The sequence below is a fragment of the Neodiprion fabricii genome, chromosome 4, assembly GCF_021155785.1.
Source record: "Neodiprion fabricii isolate iyNeoFabr1 chromosome 4, iyNeoFabr1.1, whole genome shotgun sequence".
Taxonomy (NCBI): Eukaryota; Metazoa; Arthropoda; class Insecta; order Hymenoptera; family Diprionidae; genus Neodiprion; species Neodiprion fabricii.
In genome coordinates, this window is record NC_060242.1 from 20,167,159 (window position 1) to 20,187,933 (window position 20,775).

General features: G+C 39.4%; 4 protein-coding genes across 9 annotated transcripts in view; 2 read left to right on the forward strand and 2 right to left on the reverse strand.

The window, feature by feature from the left end:
• Window positions 1-18,584, forward strand: LOC124180019 (ubiquinol-cytochrome-c reductase complex assembly factor 1). 4 transcript variants are annotated; one of them, XM_046564995.1, is made up of 7 exons: window positions 1-162; window positions 301-516; window positions 638-710; window positions 800-966; window positions 1,037-1,231; window positions 1,309-1,411; window positions 18,573-18,584. In XM_046564995.1, exons 1-6 carry the CDS (start codon window positions 127-129, stop codon window positions 1,387-1,389), a joined length of 768 nt encoding a protein of 255 aa, XP_046420951.1. In that variant the 5' UTR covers window positions 1-126; the 3' UTR covers window positions 1,390-1,411; window positions 18,573-18,584. The 4 variants fall into 4 exon arrangements, with proteins under 4 accessions (XP_046420951.1, XP_046420950.1, XP_046420949.1 ...); XM_046564994.1 differs by lacking the exon at window positions 18,573-18,584 and adding an exon at window positions 1,666-1,806; XM_046564993.1 differs by lacking the exon at window positions 18,573-18,584 and having other exon boundaries at window positions 1,309-1,539.
• LOC124180013 (sphingomyelin phosphodiesterase-like) lies at window positions 1,540-4,772 on the reverse strand. Its single transcript, XM_046564981.1, has 8 exons — window positions 4,559-4,772; window positions 4,133-4,443; window positions 3,639-4,022; window positions 3,398-3,570; window positions 3,107-3,313; window positions 2,179-2,530; window positions 1,910-2,100; window positions 1,540-1,835 (listed from the first exon to the last, which is right to left on the reverse strand). The coding sequence occupies exons 1-8, from the start codon at window positions 4,641-4,643 to the stop codon at window positions 1,700-1,702; spliced, it is 1,839 nt and encodes a 612-aa protein (XP_046420937.1). The 5' UTR covers window positions 4,644-4,772; the 3' UTR covers window positions 1,540-1,699.
• LOC124180016 (60S ribosomal export protein NMD3) lies at window positions 5,289-9,016 on the reverse strand. 3 transcript variants are annotated; one of them, XM_046564986.1, is made up of 13 exons: window positions 8,882-9,016; window positions 7,900-8,018; window positions 7,734-7,779; window positions 7,645-7,671; window positions 7,403-7,553; window positions 7,172-7,306; window positions 6,959-7,067; window positions 6,710-6,860; window positions 6,482-6,624; window positions 6,260-6,411; window positions 6,055-6,170; window positions 5,786-5,968; window positions 5,289-5,709 (listed from the first exon to the last, which is right to left on the reverse strand). In XM_046564986.1, exons 2-13 carry the CDS (start codon window positions 7,934-7,936, stop codon window positions 5,514-5,516), a joined length of 1,446 nt encoding a protein of 481 aa, XP_046420942.1. In that variant the 5' UTR covers window positions 7,937-8,018; window positions 8,882-9,016; the 3' UTR covers window positions 5,289-5,513. The 3 variants fall into 3 exon arrangements, with proteins under 3 accessions (XP_046420942.1, XP_046420941.1, XP_046420940.1); XM_046564985.1 differs by having other exon boundaries at window positions 7,645-7,779; XM_046564984.1 differs by lacking the exon at window positions 8,882-9,016 and having other exon boundaries at window positions 7,645-7,779; window positions 7,900-8,149.
• LOC124180689 overlaps window positions 9,531-20,775 on the forward strand; it is a 25,322-nt gene continuing 14,077 nt past the window's right edge. Inside the window, exons 1-4 of the mRNA XM_046566435.1 lie at window positions 9,531-9,754; window positions 10,317-10,501; window positions 10,601-10,797; window positions 11,023-19,283. Coding sequence (XP_046422391.1) covers window positions 9,610-9,754; window positions 10,317-10,501; window positions 10,601-10,797; window positions 11,023-19,283 — 8,788 coding nt within the window. The 5' untranslated portion in view covers window positions 9,531-9,609. The remainder of the gene's footprint in view (window positions 9,755-10,316; window positions 10,502-10,600; window positions 10,798-11,022; window positions 19,284-20,775) is intronic.

The following is a 20,775-nucleotide window of genomic DNA, read 5'->3' on the forward strand; positions in this document are numbered from 1 at the left end:
CAGCACTTTGGCCAAACGATCTTCATTGCGTGCAGAAGTGTTACGGTACCTCTGTACGAATATTTGTATCCCTGATTCGCACCGCCTAAATTCTTGGATATTGCAGATTTAAACACATGACATACGATGAATACCCTTTCTCGAGGAACTTTGCTAACGCGGGTATGAATGACGGCTTGTTTTGTCACGATTAACCTACAAGTATTTATATATCGCTTTGCTGTTTTAGATCGCTCATTGCTCTTTTGCTGACCATTATTTGCCCTTGTTTCACATAATTTATGAATTTCATTATTCAAGGTCACGTCTTCACTTCTCGCTCCGAGGTCGAATCTGAGACAAATTACCCCGACGGTTTGTCTCCTCGAATTTGATCACCGAACAGCCTCGATATCCACAGCGAACAAACAAAGTCAGAGCGTATCGCAAGCCTCTGATATTCAAAGTGTTGATGCTAAGGATGGTTTTGTTAAGAGAATCTTCAAGAAGTACAATTTATTTAATCTGGCTGAGAGTGTAAGAATGCACGACATTTTCTAAATGTACTTATATCGGACTAACCGTGCAGTAATCAAACGGAACTTTTACCTTTTATTAAATGTTATTCCGATGAAATGCAGTGTTAATTATTTTACAGAAAGTCAAATACTGCAGTTACCTACTGTACGAATCTATAGCAGACAATATCAATTACGCCCAATTTTTCAAAGGTAAATGGGAAAATCGATAATGTTTAAAAATAATATTTCACATATATGATGTACTACTGATGTTTGCAATGACATTCTTTTATTTGCAGAATTCAATATGAAAGATACATATTATTCGTGGTTCTTAATAACAGAGCTGCATGTATGGATGTTGATGACGAGAGCGATGGCTGAAAACGAACATGGCAGAATAGCTAGAAATTCTGTAGTTGAAGCGATGTGGGGAGATGCCAATTGCAGAGCTAAGGAATTATGGGTGAGTTAAGTAAAAGCAAGAGAAAATGAAGATTGTTCATTTGTTGAAATAAAACAAAATTTCTTTATAGAGTGAAAATCCATCCGGCGTTAGGATGCACCTGCACGAATTGTCCGAACAATTCAATTGCGCTATAATCGGATATGACGAAGGTGTCAATGGGGACGACAAAGTATTGGCTGGAGCAATATGGCGAAGAATATTCCAATTAGAATGTAACGATCCTGTGCTTTTAGAGAAATTATTAGTCTATATCAGAAAGCAGGTATTTATAAATCATTAAATTTTTGTAGCTAAATTGTTGTCCTTTCATTAATGTTAATGATTAACGTATTGTTTCAGATGACACATCTCGACAATACACCGAGAAAGGATTTATTTGATAAACCTAAGCTCAAGTGGCTGCCCCTCGTGGATCCTTAAATATGATTGAAAATAGCGCAAGGTATTTTCTTTTCATTATTACAGAGATTTTATAATACTTGTACAAAGTCATAATATGATTTTCTTCTTTCAATTGACAACTGTCAATTAGCGTGTGTATATATAGGTATAATAAATAATTACAAGGAATAACGGTGTCAAGTGTATTTGCAATGATGAATATATTCGTATGTATACAGAAACTGTGAATGCCGAAATATTCGATATACAATCACAGAAGTTACTCATTTCATCGATACCATGTTACCATTGCAGACCGATTATATACTGTGAATGAGCACTTTGCTTGTTACGCCAAACTGGTGAAGTAATTACATTGAGTACTGTCGTCAGCAACCGCAGTAACAATCTTGCAGAGTTGATTGGTGAGACAACTATCGCTGCAGCCGCTTTCCAATCCTGGGTCTGATTGTTTCACGTAATGACTGTAGAATAATAAGTAAGATAAATAACGAAAACACACTTATAATTGATCACATCACTGTATGAACACCGTTACCCGTAGTAAGTTGAGATAATAGAAGAATTGTACGCCATTCGAAGCACTAAGTCATTCAATGAACTCAGCGAGAGGTCTTCAAGCCCATACTGGTCTTTGAAAGAGTAAGACTTGAACCAGGTTGGATTTTTATCGGGTGATTCATTGGCCAAAGTTAAATTGTAGATCCAAGTGTCGACATCTTCGATTACCTGCATATTCACATGAAAAATGGTATTTGATGAATTTTTGTCCACTTGCACAATGAATACGACAAACAATAGACTCACATAGTTGTTGGCATTAACTGAGTAAACTTTGTAATTTGGATTAACGTCGCTATATGTCGAGATACTGCCGCCGTTCCAAGCCACTCTGATAGCTTCGGTTGTGTCTTCCAAGTCGTAGATAACGCGGATCTCATCGTTGTGGCTGTGCCCGTTAAACTCAGCCGGTATAATGTGAGCAAACCGGTTGATGATCTTTCGATACTCCCTTCCCCACGTGTATTGGCAAGAGCCGGTACCAGGAGGCACATGCGCCAGAATGTGAACAAACTCTCCATCTATCTCTGCTTGGAGAAGGGTATCGGCCAGCCATTTCAACTGACCACTCGGATCTTGCGGCTCATATAAAAGCCACCTAAACTCATACAATTTCTTACGTATTATTTCGTATTCACCCAGAAATTGTTTATGGAAGCATTCTTTATATTAATAATAATTTTGGGCTGTGTCATCTAGTGGTAAAATACTGCGTTACTCTAAGTGGATCATATTTAGTTTTAAAAGACCTTTTTCATCGTACTTTTCATAGTACATCGATTTCTTGTGAAGTAACTAAAGTTTCACAGCTTGCACTGCGTTTCCTATATTCCTATATTCCCGTAAGTGACACAAAACAATTTGTTCTCATTTGTTCCCAATTAGACTTGATACGAAATTTTCATTTCGAATGTCGATAAGTGAATTTGCTACTTTTGTTAAAAGTCACAATTGCTAATGCAGGCAATTGAATTTCAATGTGTTTCGTGCTATATATATATACATATATAGATATCTTGGCATGAAAAACGTCACAAGTGTGTTATTTTCAATCCGTTGTATAAGTTAAATTTTTTGTGCAAATAGAAAAAAAGAATACAATTTTTTTTTGTGAATTAGTTAAATACATAATAATAAAAAAAAATTTCAAATAGGCTTTGGCCTAATCACTTACCAGTTGTAAACGTAACAGATATTGTTGTTCAGAGCTATGATTCTAAATCCCGTTTTCGGCGATAGTGTGTAGTAACCGCCCTCCAGAATTGTAGAACGCGTTGACTCTGGCAACCATCCGTATTGAATCCAAATATCCGCTGACAGCTCATAAAGCCATGTGGTGGACACCTCGTATTCATCATCAGTTACATCGGAAGGTGCAAACCTGAAGACAGTGACAAGTTAGTTCCGCCAAAGCCTGAACGAAAAGTCGTAAAACTTAATTAGAAAGAAGTTTTTTAAATCTTACACATTGGTCGGATTTGGCTCATGGTTTCCAAAAATAGGATAAACCGGCACACTTCCGAAGGTTTCGTATAATTGCTTGAATGTTTTGTTTATGGCCTTGATGTTACCTTCTCTGGTAGTCTCCCAAACTCCATGATCTATGATGTCTCCAGTAAAGTAAACATACTCTATCTCCTGAAGGAGATTAGATGAGTTGGCAACAATCTTATCATGCGTATTAGATAAATCTGTTCAATTCTTACTTGTTCCTGGCTCTTAATCTGGTCTAGTGCATCTGTGATAGCGTACCAAGGTGAATCACAATCGTTATAATCTCCCCAATAGCCGGCGACAGCTCCGCTCGTATTTGTATCATTCTGACCTACACGGCAACACGTCGGTTCGTCACAGTATGCGTTACCATAAGCTTCGTAGACCGGATCGTAATGAGGGTCAGATATTTGGACAATCCTGAATGTCTCTTTAGTTTCTTCCGATGATATGTGCACCGGTTCTCCGTCGTCCACTTCGACTGTCCATTCAAATTCCTCATCTGTCAATGGGCAAGAACTACTTTGAAGCACTATGCCACAAACAGATTCAGCGGCAAGATTTGGCTTATGATCGACAATGTAGAACGCAATAGGCTGTAAATAAAAATAATCATAGTTTAATCTTCAATCGTTTATGGTTACAGAAAAATTTTATCGACAACAAGTTTAATCATGAACTCATCATTGAATGTACAACTACTCACCGCATTTAATTCTATAACTCCACGGCAAACGTCTTCCCCTTCAATGTTCAGATTGACACAAAGAGTGGTGATTGTACTTATGATTGTCTCTTCAGCCAATCCTATTTTACGGTAACCCATAATAACGTTCACTAGAGATGTGCATAACGTGCACGTAAGGGATGATCTTTGTTCGATATAACTGGTCAAATCAGTGCTTCGTGTAAGAGTTGGAAAAGCCAATTCGGCTAAGTACGCCTTAAGCTTCTCTGTGACTACTCCGGTCTTTGCTAATACATCAACTTCTGCGGTGATTGCTGCTACGAGCCTCTCTAGAACATTCAAAATTAGTTTCAAAGGAAAAGGATGAAAGATTACTTAAATTGCTACTGATCGTTATTTTGTTGCAGTATTAATTATTATGAGAAAAAAAATAAAATTACTCACCTTCAGCAGTAGAAATGGTATTCGACACCACATTCTGTACGAAAAGGGTTGTTGCAATAGCAACGAAAAGCCATGAAAGCTTCATGTTGCCACAGAAATGAGACACTCCTCAGATACAACAATCAATATATATTAAACGGAGTTCAACAATAATAATAACAATGATTACCAACACTTCAAGTGGATTAGCGCATAATAGGTTCCACACCCTCATCTGTTGATTTTACACAACATATCATGCTACATTCGCATGGAATTGTCATTCATTCTTGATAATACCGCCAGATATTATGACGACTCGTTCGTCCACGTTGATGATTATTTATTGATAATATACACCTGTTTCTGCAACAGCCTGATAGAGATTGATTATCAGAGCAAAAAATCTGTTGTTGTCACTCCGACACTTGAATTTTTGATTGGAAATATTGATCACGTTTAAATCACTGATACTTGATTGTATCACTTGTTATACAAGTAAACGTGAATTTAGAAGCTCGTATCAGATGCCTTTCATTCAACAGGATAGGTAAAACTTGTTCATAAGTAGGATTACAAATTGACTCGATTAAATCGCTTATACATTAAACCTGTTTTTTAAACCGGTAAATTTAAGTAGGGGTCTTAAAATTAGCAGATTCCACTTTCGCACAGCGAAGTATTATATTTGTAACCCACTTTCCATCAACATTCATAAATATATTTCCGTACTTTTGCAATATATGAAAAAAGTAAGTTCAGTGCAATATAGGAATCTTGTCTTCACATTTTATTCTAGCTACAAGAAAATTATAAATTTGTCAACGTAAGTAATGCTTAAATTTATAGCTTATCTTGAAGTGAATTTATCAGCAAATATGAAAACAATATTCAATGTTTTTTTTCAACCTATTTTAAAGTTGTGTGTACATCTGTAATATACATAAGTAGGTAATAATATCTGTATTGTTACGTTTTATTGATAGACCTCAGCCATGTCGGTATCATCTATCACAAGATCGTCGAGCATTTCTTCAAGAGTAATTTGTGGAATGCTTGGATCTATTTCGTCTGTGTCTACAGGCATCTGCTTGCTGGCATCTCGGAATATATTTATATTCTGTCTCATTTCTGGGTCTTCTTCTAATTCATCCAAAAACTCGTTGTACTCACTGGAAGTATGGTTCAATTGAATGCTCAAAAAACAGTATACCGTAATCTAAGTAATGATAATAAAGAGGTTCATACTTGTTCTCCGTACTCATGCTGACCACCTCTTCAGCCAAGTGTTTCAGTTTCCATACTCTGGCTCGACGGCGTGCCAATTTATCATGACCATAAAACTTTTTCACTAGAATTACATCAGGGATCAAATCTCCATCTAGTTTTTCAAAATTCGTATCATTTATGTTGCTGTCTCCTACTGCATATCTGAAATTCAAATATCATAGCGCAATAGTTGCAACAATTTGTTCAATGTCTCAGATGTAAGAATAATTGAGCTTAGATCAACATACCCAAGAGCAGAATCCCCCGGTTTAAGGATGTATCCCAAATGCGTTCGCGTGTGAATAGTGTTCTCGCTTATTCCAAGCTCTGAAGCTTTGACAAGCCAAACGTCTGATACAACGTGCTGAATAGTGAATAAGGAAAACGATAACTCAGAAACTAAATATTTAACGAGTCTAATGAGGATTTGATTCATTGATTCAATTTATTTACCTTATTAGATACTGCGCCTTGCCCAGGAAATATTTTTTTATCTTTCTCTTTTATCGGCTCAATATCAATTACCACATACTCTGTAAGCTGCTTTGGATTGCAGATACTGTTGAACGGATATCGCCAATACGTTGTAGCATTAATTTCTGCGACTGTTAAAATTTGCTGAATTAATGGAACCGAATTATTTCCATTGAATGTTTTTTACTCAGTGTCACTTACTCTGTCCTGATGAAACGTCCATGAGATGAATAACGTTAGTTGTTCTGTAAACAAGACAGATTGGACTGATGTTTCCCAAGTGATGTGTTAATTTCTTAGGTAGACACACCAGGCTGTCTTTAGATATGGGTACAATTTCTACGCTGCAATGATAAGAAGTTTACTTTTTTTTTAAATTCCACTTCAGAGAAGTAGTGGAATTCAGGTTGATAAAAACAATTGCTCTACCTGAATGTGAACTTGTAGTTATAAACATTACTATGAATATCGTGTGAAATTAATTTCTTTGAGTGATGAGAGCGACAAGGCAATACTGCACCAAGGAAATCGATCATCTTTCGCGCTGCACTTTCATTGGCATAGTAAAAATCCAGACCATCTAAATAAAACCACATATTTTTCAATCAGCTTATTTAGTTCACATGGAATCAGCAAAACGTACAAAGGAAGAATATCACTAAAGTTCTCGATTTTTACCGTGAATCGGCTTGATGCCCAATGTCTGATCATGAGCTTTGTGCTTCAAAATGAGCTGCTCTAAGTAGAAAAATGTTTTCTTATTTATTGCTTTTTGTCGTACTTGTACCTGGAATAAAAAACCTCTTTCCTTACTATTCATACTTGCATCTGTGATTTTTTTAAATTAAATATTCAATGTCTGAGTATATGTATATTAATTAATAAACCTACAGAGGCACGCCAGTAATCTTGGGCCTCACTGCGATGGCAATCATCACACATCTGATGATTGACTACATATTCGACAACAAACACTTGTTGCAGAACGGTACCACCCATCACCTCAGCGTGAACAGTTAGTTTGACCTAATTTGAAAACATCAACAAGGTGTATCACATATGTTTTTTCAAACGAAATTGGCATTTAACATAATTGGTGCGTTAATTATTAACTATTTATACTTTCAGTCTCTTTGAGTGGGGTTCTGTCCAGATAAATCCGGCATCTATGAGTTTAACACGATTCAAACCCTTCAATTTCTTGAGACACAAAGATAGGAGCTCACGAGATTCTAACGCTGCGTGTATCCATTCAGCAGGAGGCTGCAAGTACCTGTTTATCATTTTTGTTTAATATTGTCCGATCTCATTGACTATACATGTGAATAATTCTGCAGTCTCTTGCACTATGGTTGTTCTCTTACCTTTCGCATCCCTTGCAGAAATGCAATGTTGCCTGTTTGGGGATACCGTCGGTTATATCAACTCTTGTTCGCAAACAGGCGACACACATGTTGGCTGGGTTTGGTGAGATCGGTACTCCGCATTCACAGCATAAGCTACGAAGGAACAAAGTAATATTATAAGTTGAGCAAGTCATTTGTCATGGTAAGAATTCAAAGCAACGGAAATACAAAGAATGCTCATAACATTATTGGTTAAGAAACCCTTTCACTCACATGTGTGCCGCGGATTCTTTCGGCATAGCCGATTCATCGATGTATTCCATTTTCGATCAAAGAACTGGATTCGATCGCAACCTTTTAGAAAAGAGAACTCCAATACCCTTTTTATTTAACTGAAAGCGGTAAGTTGGAACAATCAAAACTTCACCAGCACGTGCTCGGTCATCGGAGTGCATCGGACCACAATAGGCAGGTAACGTTTCGTTAGTACGCAGCGATGCTGCTAATTAGCACGAAAATCGTAACGTGACCAAAAGATGATCAGAGTCGCTCATCTACAAGCAGCATACTCTTGAGCCATATCTCCTATACACCAATGCTGACCACGGTCTTACATATATATATATATATATATATCAGTGCTCTTATCTGTCCATAGACTTTGAAAATTGTAAGGCTATCTCACTCTGACCAATAATTTGGTTCGAATGGCGTGTTCCGAAATATACTATCAGTAGTGTGAAATTACCGCAAGAGAGAAAGCGCTAGTAAAAATCTGAAAAGAACAAGGAAGCGAGATATCTATCGGTGCCGGCATTACATTTTGGAACACGCCTGTGAAAAGTGAAGAGAGACTTCTTGGAGGAATGCCGCGCAAGAACGCGAGCGCGACTGAGGCGTTCGTGTGGACCCGTGGTCCGTAAGTAATTGTGAAAATATTCCCGGTTTCAAGAGACTGAACCAAAGTTAGAAAAAAAGAAAAAGAAGAGTTAAAAATTAGTCGTTTAAGAAGTTCATTGAAAGGAAAAGGTGTAGAAGTGTTGTAAAATGCTGGGGGACATTTGTGTGCGTAGCGTATTGTTTGACAGTGAGTATAATACGCGTGTGCGACGAGCTTGTGATAAAAAGTAAATACGTAGAGTCAGTGATTAAGCGGGGCGCTATAATATTAGTGTGTCGTAATGATTACTGTACACTCAGCTCGCGGTACTTCTTTTAAAATGATCGGTGCCCAGTTGGAAATGGTTGGGAATACCTATGCTGGATTGTCGGCGAACCGCGGCGAGGATGATGCAGTCTAGTTATACCGCTCTGCTTGGATGCTCTGACTTGCGATGCCCACGGTTGTGATAGTTTTTCTGGCATAGTCGTTGGTTTGCACTCTGCACACGCAGACGCGGCATCAACATAACACTATCACCACTACTACCAACAGCACACCACCTTTAATCATCAGGGAGAATAATCGCGGGTGTTATATCAAACTCTGCACTATAAGAAAATAACTAAATAAACAAGTTATCGAAACATTGACGTATATAAATAAGTACGCAACATACGTAGGAAGTTACGGATCGTGTTGTATGCGTAAATATGAAGTGGTGTCAAGTGTTATTTGATTAGTGCGCGTCGGTGTTTTGACCCTCCCCGCTCCTCACATCCCCTCCTGTGAAACCCCTCCCCGCCCGCACCGTGACGCTCAACAAATACCTTCGCACATCTCAGTGCGTGTGTAAGTGGTGTTAAATCCATCCGTGAATCGCGGACGTGCGTTGGTGAGATTTTCGGTTAGTTTTTATTACCGCGCGGAGGTGTTGAAGGTGCGTAGCCACCTAAAATCAAAACTCATGGTAAAATTGTAACGACGTTCGGTCCGTGCGAGCGTCCGAACAACACCAAAGGTCCCGATGTTGAGTCGACAGGCCGCCTAGCGTAGTACTCGAAGTACTCGACAGCTCGCGATCAAAGCAAGCGGCAGGAAAAATGGCGTCGGATAACGAAGCCTCCTGCGTTAGTGACCCAAATTTCGCGGTAATTTGCTCGTTCCTCGAGTGTTTTGGTAAATCATGCGGCATTGAGTACCCGGACATAGCCTTACTTCAGGATATGGTAGAAAACGCCCAGGAAGGTGAGTACGCTCCGATTTCAGTGTCAAACTTTGTTTTTCGAGGCCCTAAGGGACTCGCGATTTGACAAAAGTCGCTTAACGTTTATTTGCTTTGCCCTATTCGCTGTACCGCCTCTGCGTGCGCATTTTCATCCCACTTCCACGATCTTTACCTCAATGAAATTTTTTCTTCGCCTACTACGATTCATCGTTATCGCTTAGCGTGTATTTTTCAATCTGATAATGTTGACCGCGAAAATTGCCGCCTGTATTGACAGATGGATATTATTTTTTTTCTATTGTTTATTATTTTCTCATGTGCTGCCACCTCTCACTTATTTATGGTGAACATGTGACAGAAATCAGAACTAAAGCACACCATTTATAATTTCAATTGATAATTGTTATAATTGCTACTCAATCACGAATTATAAAACCCCTTAGCATCGCTGGATGTAAATATTTGCTTTCATATTCATTACCAAGGTCACAAACAATACAAACAAATTAGGATTACTTGCGTACAGCCGTTGAATTAAAACTTATAAAAAGAAATGATTTTAATCTGTGTGGGTTTTTACAGTACCACAACAGTTGATAGACCTGCACATAAAGCTGTTAAGAAAAACGCGCAAGACTGTATCCGCAGAAAAATGGGAACGAGCTCTAGTGAAATTTTGTCATACATATTCAAACCAAGATGGATGGGAGCTCGAGCGTTTCGGCTACAAGAAAGCTCGGATTGCCGTCAAATTGCGGCTTCTGAAGGTAATTGATATCAACATGTTGTCTAAGTTTGACAATCTTTTTTTCTTTCAAATCACACTCCTTGCCCTACTAAACAATTTTTATTAAATCAATATATAGGTTCTTCTTGAGGCGCAGTTTGACTTGAATCAAAGGTTCAAAAACGAAGTAAACAAGTTGGCTGCGAGTGAGTTGCGAGTCGAACCTCTTGGTCGAGATAAGTCTGGCTTAGCTTACTGGTGTCAGCTGGATGAAGAATGTAACATAAGAGTTTACCGCGAAGACTTGGACGAGGAGAGGTGGCAGCTTGTTGCGAAGTAAGTAAAGTTTTTGCCAAGTTTAATTGATTATGAGACAGATCTTCAAAGTCTGTGTTACGCGCTTATTGTTTTTAGCAAAACTTTGAGAATTTTAAATTAGGCCTGTTGAACAAAGTCGTACTTATATACTGGGAGTTAGTTTACCAATCTTCTGCACAGTTGTAAATCGTATTTCTATAGCACTTGTAAAGAGGAAAATCTGTTTTTCTTTTTCTAAACCAGGGATCGCGACGGGGTGGTCAGTCTGATTAGCACATTGACAAATGGTGAGGCTGGAGATATACTAGAAACAGAGGATAGCAATAGCCTTGAAATATCAGAGAAGCCGATAATTGATACAGGTCAAGTGACAACCTCGCCAAGCGTAGAGGAGGAAAATAGAGATAATATAGAAGTGGCTGTTGTCGAGGGAAATGGCAAAGAAGATGCAGAAAGTTTGGAGGAAGACCTAGATGAGGAAGAAGATGAAGAGGAGGATGAAGAGGATAAGGAGGATGACCAAGGTGAAGAAAAAGAGGAAAATGGAAAGGTGGACGAAGAGGAAGAAGGCGATGAAGAGGGTGATGAGGAAGACGTCACAAATGAAGAAAGTTCACAACAAAATACAGAAGATGATTCTCAAGACATCAGCATCCTTTGCACAGAGTCTGGAGTGAAGAGAACAGCGGACTTGGAAAATCTCTCTAATCAACCCCAAAATCAGGCTATAGTGCCACCCTGTAAATTAAATCTCTCTGAAACTGTTCATTCGAGTAAAATCAGATATTCCGAAGTCTCCGATATTCCTAGTCCCACAGAGCCTCGGGGGAAAATTTATGTGAGTCAAGAAACCTCAGAACAAGAAGCGAAGAGTGTAGAATTGAAGCATATCGAAACACCAGTGATAAAAACTTCACCTATCAAAGTTGTGAATATCGCAAATCTGACCAAACCCGCAGAGGAGAGAAAATTAGATCTCAAAGTACCGACGGGAATAACATTGACACCTGTGATGAAGCCAATTCCACGCGACGATGTTAATGAACCGATAAAATCTCGTGAAAATGTACCAGCAAAAAGTAGCAATGTGTTTTTTTCATCTGGTGAACCGATACTGACACAGAACAAAATATCGGTAACACCAATAAACAAGTTGACCGCTAATCTTTCCAAGCTGCAATCGGAAAAACTAGAAAAATTAAGCGGGTCCAAGTCGCTGGAGAAAATAGCTGAAAATTTGGCCAGATCGAGTGGGATTCATGGAATGGTGACTAGTCCAGAAGAAGATCGTCAAATACCAGAATTCTTTTCCAGGTCTCAGACGGACAAGTCCAGAGCATCTAGGAGTCAGGGAGGAATGGATTTATCCACATCGCCCAGGGGATGGGAGAGCATCACTGAACGCAACAGACCTGTGGATTTCTCGGGAATTGATCTTTCTAGTCGTAAGTCAGTCGGTAGCAAGGGTGCAGAGCTCCCTTCACCTGGTTACAGACCTCAAGATTTTCAACACAGAGAAATAGATTTGAGCACAAAAAAACCGGGTCGACCAGACTTGTCCAGCATACGTTTTGACGCCAGAACGGCGTCGAGAAATCACCCTATTGTCACGGACTTTAGCAAGAGACAAACGCTGCCGCCTCAATTGCCATTCACAAACTACGATCTACCACCGGCCTATCGTTCCTCGGCAAGGATGGGAGGCGCGGACGATCACCGCCTGCCCAACTACAGCATGGTTCCAGACCTGAGTAAACTCAATGCAGTTCGGATGGGTGGTAAACGTCCATTAGAAGAGGACGACGTACCACAGGACATAATAAAAAGGATTCACGCAGATGTGATACCGATTAGAAGTACCATCGACAAGCGACAAATGATCGGCAACAATTGGCGAGATGAAGTAGGCGAAGCGATCGAGGAACCGGTCATGATGGTGCAGGGACAAGGTTCAGGCAGCGAGTGCGACGCAGTGAATCCTGGGATTGGAGAAGCTATCAATGAGCCTGTGATGTATTTTTATGGGGAAGGCTTAGGATCGGAGTCGGAAACTGGCAATCCCGGTGATGAAACATCAACGGACAATGAAGTCAGTAAAGAATCAAAAAGTGAGCAAAGCAGCTCTTCTTTGTCGAATTTAAATTTACCCGAGAGCCAAGTTTTGCCGGAAATTAGTCCGACGAACGAAGCTTCCATAGAAGCGGCAACCGATGATGCGACCAATTTACAAGAGAGTCAAATCGATGCCCAAACCAACAAGAGTACAACAGAACGTCCCGAGGCTTCAGTTGGGAAATCTAAATTCAAACCGACGCTTGGTGTTCAGGTATTTGTTAAATCGACTGCTGTTAATCCCGTGAAAAGGTTGTCAAGATGGGACGTTGGCAGACCAGTTGAGAAAACCAACACCGATCATGATGTACCCGATTTACCTGCCGAACAACAAACTTCGATTAGTGATACGTTTACCGGTGCTTCACACAATTCTAAGGAAGACTCGAGTTCTGATCAAAATAGAATGAAAGAGAACACACCGGAAACCAGTATTAAGTCGGAGACTGTAATGGGCATTTCTGATTACGACAGTGACGCAGTTAAGGACGTGAAAGATTCAACGTTATCCAAAAATGAAACTGAAAGCTGTGATATAACTAAGACCGATGTTTTGGAATTGGGAAAACCAGAAAAAGCTACTTCGCAAGAATCGGCGGCAGTCCTTGAGGAATCATGCAGGCATGAATCATCAATATCAATAGGTGCTGGACTCATAAAAGCTATATTACCTGGTCTGCTAGCTGTGCCAGGTGCCGAAACATTGGCTGAAAAGGATCATTCGCACGACACGAATGGTTCAACGATACAGACATTTGAGCAAAAATCTTCCAACAATGCAGATCTTCCAAGCGAGACGGACAATCCTGCCTCGTCTGAGGCGTCACCACCGAGATTTTTTTTTGGCCCCAATTGTGTATCGTATAATTTGAAAAACGATGACAAAAAAGGTAATCCAGTTAGTGATGCAGCTTGTAAAATGAGTGTATCGCAATGTGAACAGTTAGAATTGGTGAGTCATGTCACACCTTCCGTCTCTGACGTTGCGGAACATACGGAGAAAGACAGCTTCAACAAATTGGCCGAAAATCTAGATCGAACTGTTAGCATCGAAAAGACTGTGGATTCTATATGTGGGAGTGAAAGTCTCGACCAATTAATTGATCCACAGGCTGTTTCCGCAGGGGAAAATAAAAATCTGGATGAAAAAATTAATGTCGAATCAGAAATTGTAGACAGTGAAGAAAAACTTGAGGAGGATCCTGATGAAGAGAGTCTTAACAAAGAAAGTTTCTCTGGAGATGGAACCACGTATGCCGGTAAATCGGTAGATTCTGTATCAATGAATGAGAGGCTTCAACAATCTGTTGTTTCCGAAGATGAAACTTCTTCGTGTAGTGCAGTATCTGGGTATAAAAGTTTTGGCGAATTGAATGTAGCTCAAACTGGAATTTCGCCCACCGAAGAATTCACAGATTCTATACCAGTTAGTGAAAATTTTGCAAAATTAGTTATTGCGAATACTGAAACCGATTGTGTACCTGTCGTTAAAAGTCTGGAAGAGTCGAATGATTCGAAAAATGAATCTGAGTATATCGAAGATTCGAATGATCATTCAACCGAGCCTGAAAATGTAGAAACAACTGATGTTCTGACACTAAAGAGTGATAACCCTGATGAATTGATTCATTCTCCAGCTAAGGGTAAAATCTCTGACAGAAACGTTGATGATTCTACAAGGGACAAGCAAAGTGTTGAACAGTCGATCGATTCTGTAGACAGTGCTGAAAATTTGAATGAATTGATTGGCTCTGCACTTGGTACTGAAGGTCTTAGAGTATCGATTGATCTTGTAATGGAGAAATCTGAAACCCTTCAAGAGTCATCTCACTCTCCCGATGGTAGCGATAGTATTGTGGACCCTGATTCTCGAACAGTCAATGAAAAAGTTGAAGATTCAACTGATCCTGTACCTGATAATCAAAGTATTACAACAGTAGCTGATTCTCAGATGAAAGTAACTGCTATTGACGAGTTAATTGAACAACCACAAGATGAAGCGTCTGATCAACAGAAATTGGAAGACGTGCAACGGCTGGAAAATGAACCACATGGACAGTTAGATGCTGAAATTTCTGATCTTCAGGATTCTGATCAACAGAAATCAGAAGATGTACGATGCTTGGAAAATGAACCATGTGAACAGTTAGGCGCTAAAGTTTCTGATCTTCAAGGTTCAAAAAACGCGCAACACCCAGAAAATGAACCTTCCGAAGTAATAGCAACTAAAGTTTCTGATCACCAGGAATCTGAGGATTTGCTGGAGCGGGAAACTGAATCTCACCAGCTTGAAAAAAGAAATGCAATTCCACAAAGTGGTTTAGAACCTGTTGAATCACCTGTCATATTGCCAACAGATTCTAAAGACCATTTGGAAGAGAAATCAGTTCAAGAAGGAGAGGAGCAGAAATCCAAAGAACCCCAAACAGAAGAGCCATCAGCAGAGCAGATAGACGAAAAACAATCCTTTGAAGAGCTTCCAGTGTCTCAAGGTAACAACGAATTTGTTAGTTCTAGTAATGAAGATGAACTACTGAAGTCCAGTTCGGATTCGGAGCAGGATCAGAATGTTCCGAGGAAAAAAAGGAATGTGGAAGAAGAACTGCTATCGAAGTCTCAGTCTGTTACAATTGACAATGTTGTTGATGAAAGCACAGGGATCGAACATGAAGATGTTTTAGATGAAGATGAAGATTCTGGTAGCGCAAGGTCGTCTAAACCAACAGAAAATCAAACAGAATTTACTGAATTTCAACCGAGAGAAATTTCTACAGAAAAACTTGATGCTTCATCGACAAAACTGGCTCTCAGTTCTTGTACAGGAACCGTAGATATGGAAACTTATTCTTCACATCAGAAAGATGAGAGACTTGTATCTCAAACTACAGATGCAATTGTCAGAGAACAGGACACAATATCGGAATCTGGTACAGATGATGATAGATGTCAAAATGTTGAATACGATGCAATAAACAACGAATCGAAAGAAGAGAGTAAAAGTGCAGCTAATGAAATTTTATATTCGGAACCACAGCAAACAATCAGAACTGCGGATGTGCCACCTGTTGAAAAGGTTGCTGTGTATCCTTTGGTGGAGTTACCTAATGCTATAGATGAGATTCAGCTTTCTAAAGATTGCGACGCTGAAGAAGCAGTCGAGAAACATTCTGCAAGTGGATTGGATGAGAGCAGTGCATCTAAAAACGACGACTTGTACTTCAAAGAAATAACGCCAGCAGCTATCGTTGACTTAAACATATCAAAATCTCCCGAAAGAATAACTGTTGAAAGTAAGAATGATAATAGAACAGATACATCGATCCGAACAGGCATCGTAGATGATTATTGCAACGCGGTAGCGGAAAATCCGAGTCCTTCCACAGATCAAGATTCGAATGAAGCAATGGTAATTGACGACAGAGTGTTTGATTCTAACGAATCATCAAAAGATGTGTCTAACGAAGATTCTACTTTAGACAAAGGAAAAGCGATGGATGATAAAAAGAGGTCTTTTGAACATATCGCTGCTTCTAACGAACCTAGAAGTACCTCAGATTCAAACCTAATAGGAGATCATGAAACATCTAGCAAAAATAACACCGATGAGACTCTTGAGCAGTTGAATGAAATATCTCGATTTAATGTGGGGGTTGTGTGTAGCGATTCTAAACAGGAATCTGCTGTGTCTCCATCTGTTGAATTTCGAAATGACAATACATCCCAAACTGAGAGTGATGTGATTTCAAATCAGTTGGAAGATCGAAATAACGAGGCGAGTAAGTTAGCATCAACCGAACTGGAACACGAAATTGAATCGGAATCAACAAAAGAAAATTTAGGTGGAGAATTAAAGTGCGAAAGTAATCCGCTTGGGAAATATACGGTAGAGTCAGAATATGGAGAAACTGAGGACAACGCCGAGAACTTGACACAGGATGCAAGCACAGATGATCAAAAGTCTCTTGTAGCAAATTATGACAGCAGCGATCGTGAAAGTGATGATGTTTTTGAAAACGATCTCATCGAAAGTAAATCCAACATAGATGAGTCTGAAAGTATGGAAAGCCAGGAATTGTTACTAGACAGAGAAAAGCAGCAAGATTCCTCTCCGCAGATTGATAGTTTCCATGAAAAAGTTGGAGCAACTTCTGGATTACCACCACAATTGCGTGAAGAAGTGTCGGATCACGCTAAAAGAGATATTTCCAGGTTACAAACTGAAATTGCTGAAGAAATGATAACTGAAAGAACAGATAAAGATTGTTTAACAGATGCGAATGCATACAATGATAACACAAATTTCTCAGGTTCTAATTTAGATGAAACTGAAGAAGCGAAAACATCATGGGTAAATAAGAATTTACCGAAACAAGGTGCAGAAGAAATAGCAGCAAATGACAATAAGGAGAGCATGGACAGCATGGCTGAATCAAAGACTGATGATCTAATTGAGCAAGCTAATGATACAGAAAACATGACAGAATCGATAACAGAACACACAGAAGGAGCCAGAGAAAGTTTGGTACCTCTGGAAAGAGCGTTTGATACGAAACCCCCCGAAGAAACTGAATCAAAATTTGCTGGCAAAACGAAAGACGAAGACAGTAAGAAAGAATCTGAAATGAAATCAGTGGAAATAATAGACAATACGAGCCAAGAGAAGAGTATGAACGAATCTGTTCTGTCCTTGACACAGCACCAAATTCCGGGAACAGAAAAAGTTGGGGAAGAAAGTATTTCAGAATCATTACGTGATTCTGTTGAAGTCAATGCAAAAGATGAAAGGGAAACAAACACTTTGGAACATAATGAAATTTTGAGTGTGAGTACGATATCAGATTTACACATAGTACAAGGACCCGTTGGTAAAAATTTAGAAAAGGAAATATCGGAAAAGGGAAAACCTATTGTTACAAATAGTCTCGATGACAGCAGCTCCGTGTTGTCCTCATCCATAGCGGCAAAACATTTTTCAGAACCAGACACGGTAGACTTGAATAACAGCGATGAGGAGGAAGATGAACAATTCGAGGAAGATTCTGGTATTGTTCATCATCCGAAGAGGTTGAAACAAGATTCGAGCATATCTATGCTGGCCAACGATGAAAGAGATTTAAATATTATATCGTTACTGGCAAAGGATTTGAAAAACAGAGATGAGACTGCTGGATCGGACTTGCTGAACCACAACATCAGCTATGCTGAATCAAAAAAATTGGAGGGTTCCGAATATGCTGAGAGTTTAGAATCTTCTTTACTCGACGACAAGAGGATCGCGATATTGAAGTCCAATGAAATCACTCTGCCACACGATGCAGCAAAGGATACACCCGCCTTCATAGCAGAAAAAATGGAAGCAAACAGATGCAGTTCTGACTTTGTTGCGGAAATTGTCGAGGAGAAGATTTTAGACCTCGGAAAGGTCGAGTTTGAGAAAGAAACGAATGACAAATTGGGAGATTTTTCGAAGGAGAAACAATTCAATACCGAATTGGTAACAAAGTTGAATTCTTCCGTGAACGAAATCGCCGACGACTCGGCGAAACTGATTACCTCGCAAAAGAAAAGCCTGAACGAAAACATGACGTCGTTGGCAGATGAGACTAGTAAACCTGAAGCTGATACAACCACGGATAATTTATTGACGAACAAGATTCGCGACACGGGTAAAGAAACCAAAGGAGACTCGGAAGTCCAAAGTGTCAATCTCAAAGTCATAACTATAGAATCGGACGATTCGATGGGCGCTGATAACGAGGATCCGTTCAGCAATTCTCAGATCGAACTGGACCCCCTAGCTTGTATGGACGAAGACACGCAATCAAAATCCGAGGACACTAATGTCGCGTCGTTGGGAATTCGTGTCAAGCCTGTGTCGGAGCTGGTATACGAAGGGTGGAAATTGGACGGTGCTGAGACGCCCAAGATTTCTAGAAAACGACGCAACAGTCACCACGAATCAAACTCCGAGGATATAGCAGTAAAAGACGACGACGATGAGAGCGAAGGGACTGGCGGCAAAAGGATGAGATTACGCGGAAAGCGTCTTCCTAATATTAATCTGCGCAGGACGGTCGAAGAGAAACGTGGGGAAGCTGATAGTTCAGACGACGAAAATCACAAAAAGCTCAGTAGTATTGAAAAGGATGACTCTAAAACAGGCGACGACGTTATCGTCGTAGAAAATTCTTCTAATGACAAGAAAACCCGTGGCAGACCCAGAGGGAAGAGGAAGTTGCGACGGGCAATTTGCCGTTCTGGGCGAGCGGCTCCTGCTTCAGATACCAATCAGTCGGCAGCTCCCGAATTGTCTGCGACTACGGATCCACAAACTCCGGTTCTTAGCAGCCCGGCAGTCAGCAGCGACACACCACAGAAAAAAAGAAAGAAAAGTACGTTTTTAATCGGGATTTTAGCCACGTAAAATAGTCACATGTACGTCATTGAGCCAGCACTATTCGAAAGGCATAATTATAAAAATTTTACCGAATCGTGCTGAATGTGTACTAATTAAACTTGTGCCGTTGGCGCCTTTCTCCTAACTTCAACGGTTTTCTACAAATTCGCTAATCTGATCACTTAGAGATATCTGAAAAAAAAAACATTTTGCCAGATTGTGCTAGACTTGTGTTAACTTGTACCATAATTCGTTTTTTGAAAAAAGTCATTATATTGCAAACAAAAAAACGTGTGTAAAATAAAAATGTACGAGAAAATGTGAGTTGCAATAGGCTTACCGAAAATTCAGAAAACAGTAGAAAACTACCAAAAAATTTATGAGAAAATGTAAAAAATCAACTTTCACCCGAACACTTCCAAGATTTCGACATTTTTTCGATTTTGTCGGATTGTTTTAATTTGTGCTGTACCATAGTTTTCCAACTTTGATAACGAACTTGCAAAATACCGAGAAAATCGGAAAACATATGAGATAATACAAAAAATCGACACCCAGCCGTACACTTCCAGGATTTCGCAATTTTTTCAACTGTGCTGCTAGGTTGTGCCAAGTTTGTGACTACTTGTGCCGTACTTTTGTACAGTCCGGGGCTAATAAGCATTTACCCCCCCAAAAAAAAGAACTGTCTGATCTCTGCATGTATAGGTCATTTTTTGATAAAACCCCACAGAATAACGATTACACTACTAATTTTGCGCATATTCGTTATTATAAGCCCCAGGATGAGCCCGAGAATTCCAATGAATTCCTGTGAAAAACGTTTTCTATTCATCATTAGGGTTGTTTTGTTCAACTTTTCGTTTTTCTTACCTACCCTTCGAATATTAGTTTTTAGCCTCGAACGAAGCCTCGTGAAAGCGGAACTCGGTAGCAACATTGTAAAAGGTGACTCATCCGGTTTGAATTTTTCGAACACTAACCAAAATATCTTGAAAACTATACAAGTTGGGAAGCTGTTTTTGTTTTCATTTTTGTAGATAGTCAAATTTTCTACAAAAAAGGTTCAGACTACTACACACCTAAATGTACATCTTGTATTCGATACGAACGTTTATTAGTCGCAGAATAAGAATTTAATTAGTACACAAAATAAAAATATGTAATTAATTGAAAGCGATTTTTTCATGCAACTAAACTCGTAATTAATATTACTTGCACGTAGTGCCAACTAAAATCTATGAAAAAAAAATCACTCGTAAAGGATCACCTTTTTCAAATCAAAGCTGACGATATGACGTGCGACGGAACTTATTACTCATTTCATTATAGTTTTTTGTGAAACACAGTACTTTGTTGTAGATTATCGTTGTATTTTATAGATAATTGTAGAATGGCTCGCATTTACGCGATCGTTCTTCTTATATCAAATGTGGAAATGGATATAATTTATTGTAGAATATCGTGAAATTCCTGTTTTAGAGAAA

Bases quoted from the DNA above. Each gene is read 5' to 3' on its own strand.
- LOC124180013 (XM_046564981.1), bottom strand. From the start codon at position 4,643: ATGAAGCTTTCATGGCTTTTCGTTGCTATTGCAACAACCCTTTTCGTA. The intron at 3,314-3,397 runs GTAAGATTTAAA...CACTGTCTTCAG, and splicing joins GAGCCAAATCCGACCAATGT to GTTTGCACCTTCCGATGTAA. The intron at 2,531-3,106 runs GTAAGTGATTAG...GTATGAGTTTAG, and splicing joins ATCTGTTACGTTTACAACTG to GTGGCTTTTATATGAGCCGC.
- LOC124180019 (XM_046564995.1), top strand. From the start codon at position 127: ATGAATACCCTTTCTCGAGGAACTTTGCTAACGCGG. The intron at 711-799 runs GTAAATGGGAAA...TTTTATTTGCAG, and splicing joins TTACGCCCAATTTTTCAAAG to AATTCAATATGAAAGATACA. The intron at 967-1,036 runs GTGAGTTAAGTA...ATTTCTTTATAG, and splicing joins GCAGAGCTAAGGAATTATGG to AGTGAAAATCCATCCGGCGT.
- LOC124180016 (XM_046564985.1), bottom strand. From the start codon at position 7,949: ATGGAATACATCGATGAATCGGCTATGCCGAAAGAATCCGCGGCACAC. The intron at 7,780-7,899 runs GTGAGTGAAAGG...GTTCCTTCGTAG, and splicing joins AAAGAATCCGCGGCACACAT to CTTATGCTGTGAATGCGGAG. The intron at 6,861-6,958 runs GTAAAAATCGAG...GGTTTTATTTAG, and splicing joins GGGCATCAAGCCGATTCACG to ATGGTCTGGATTTTTACTAT.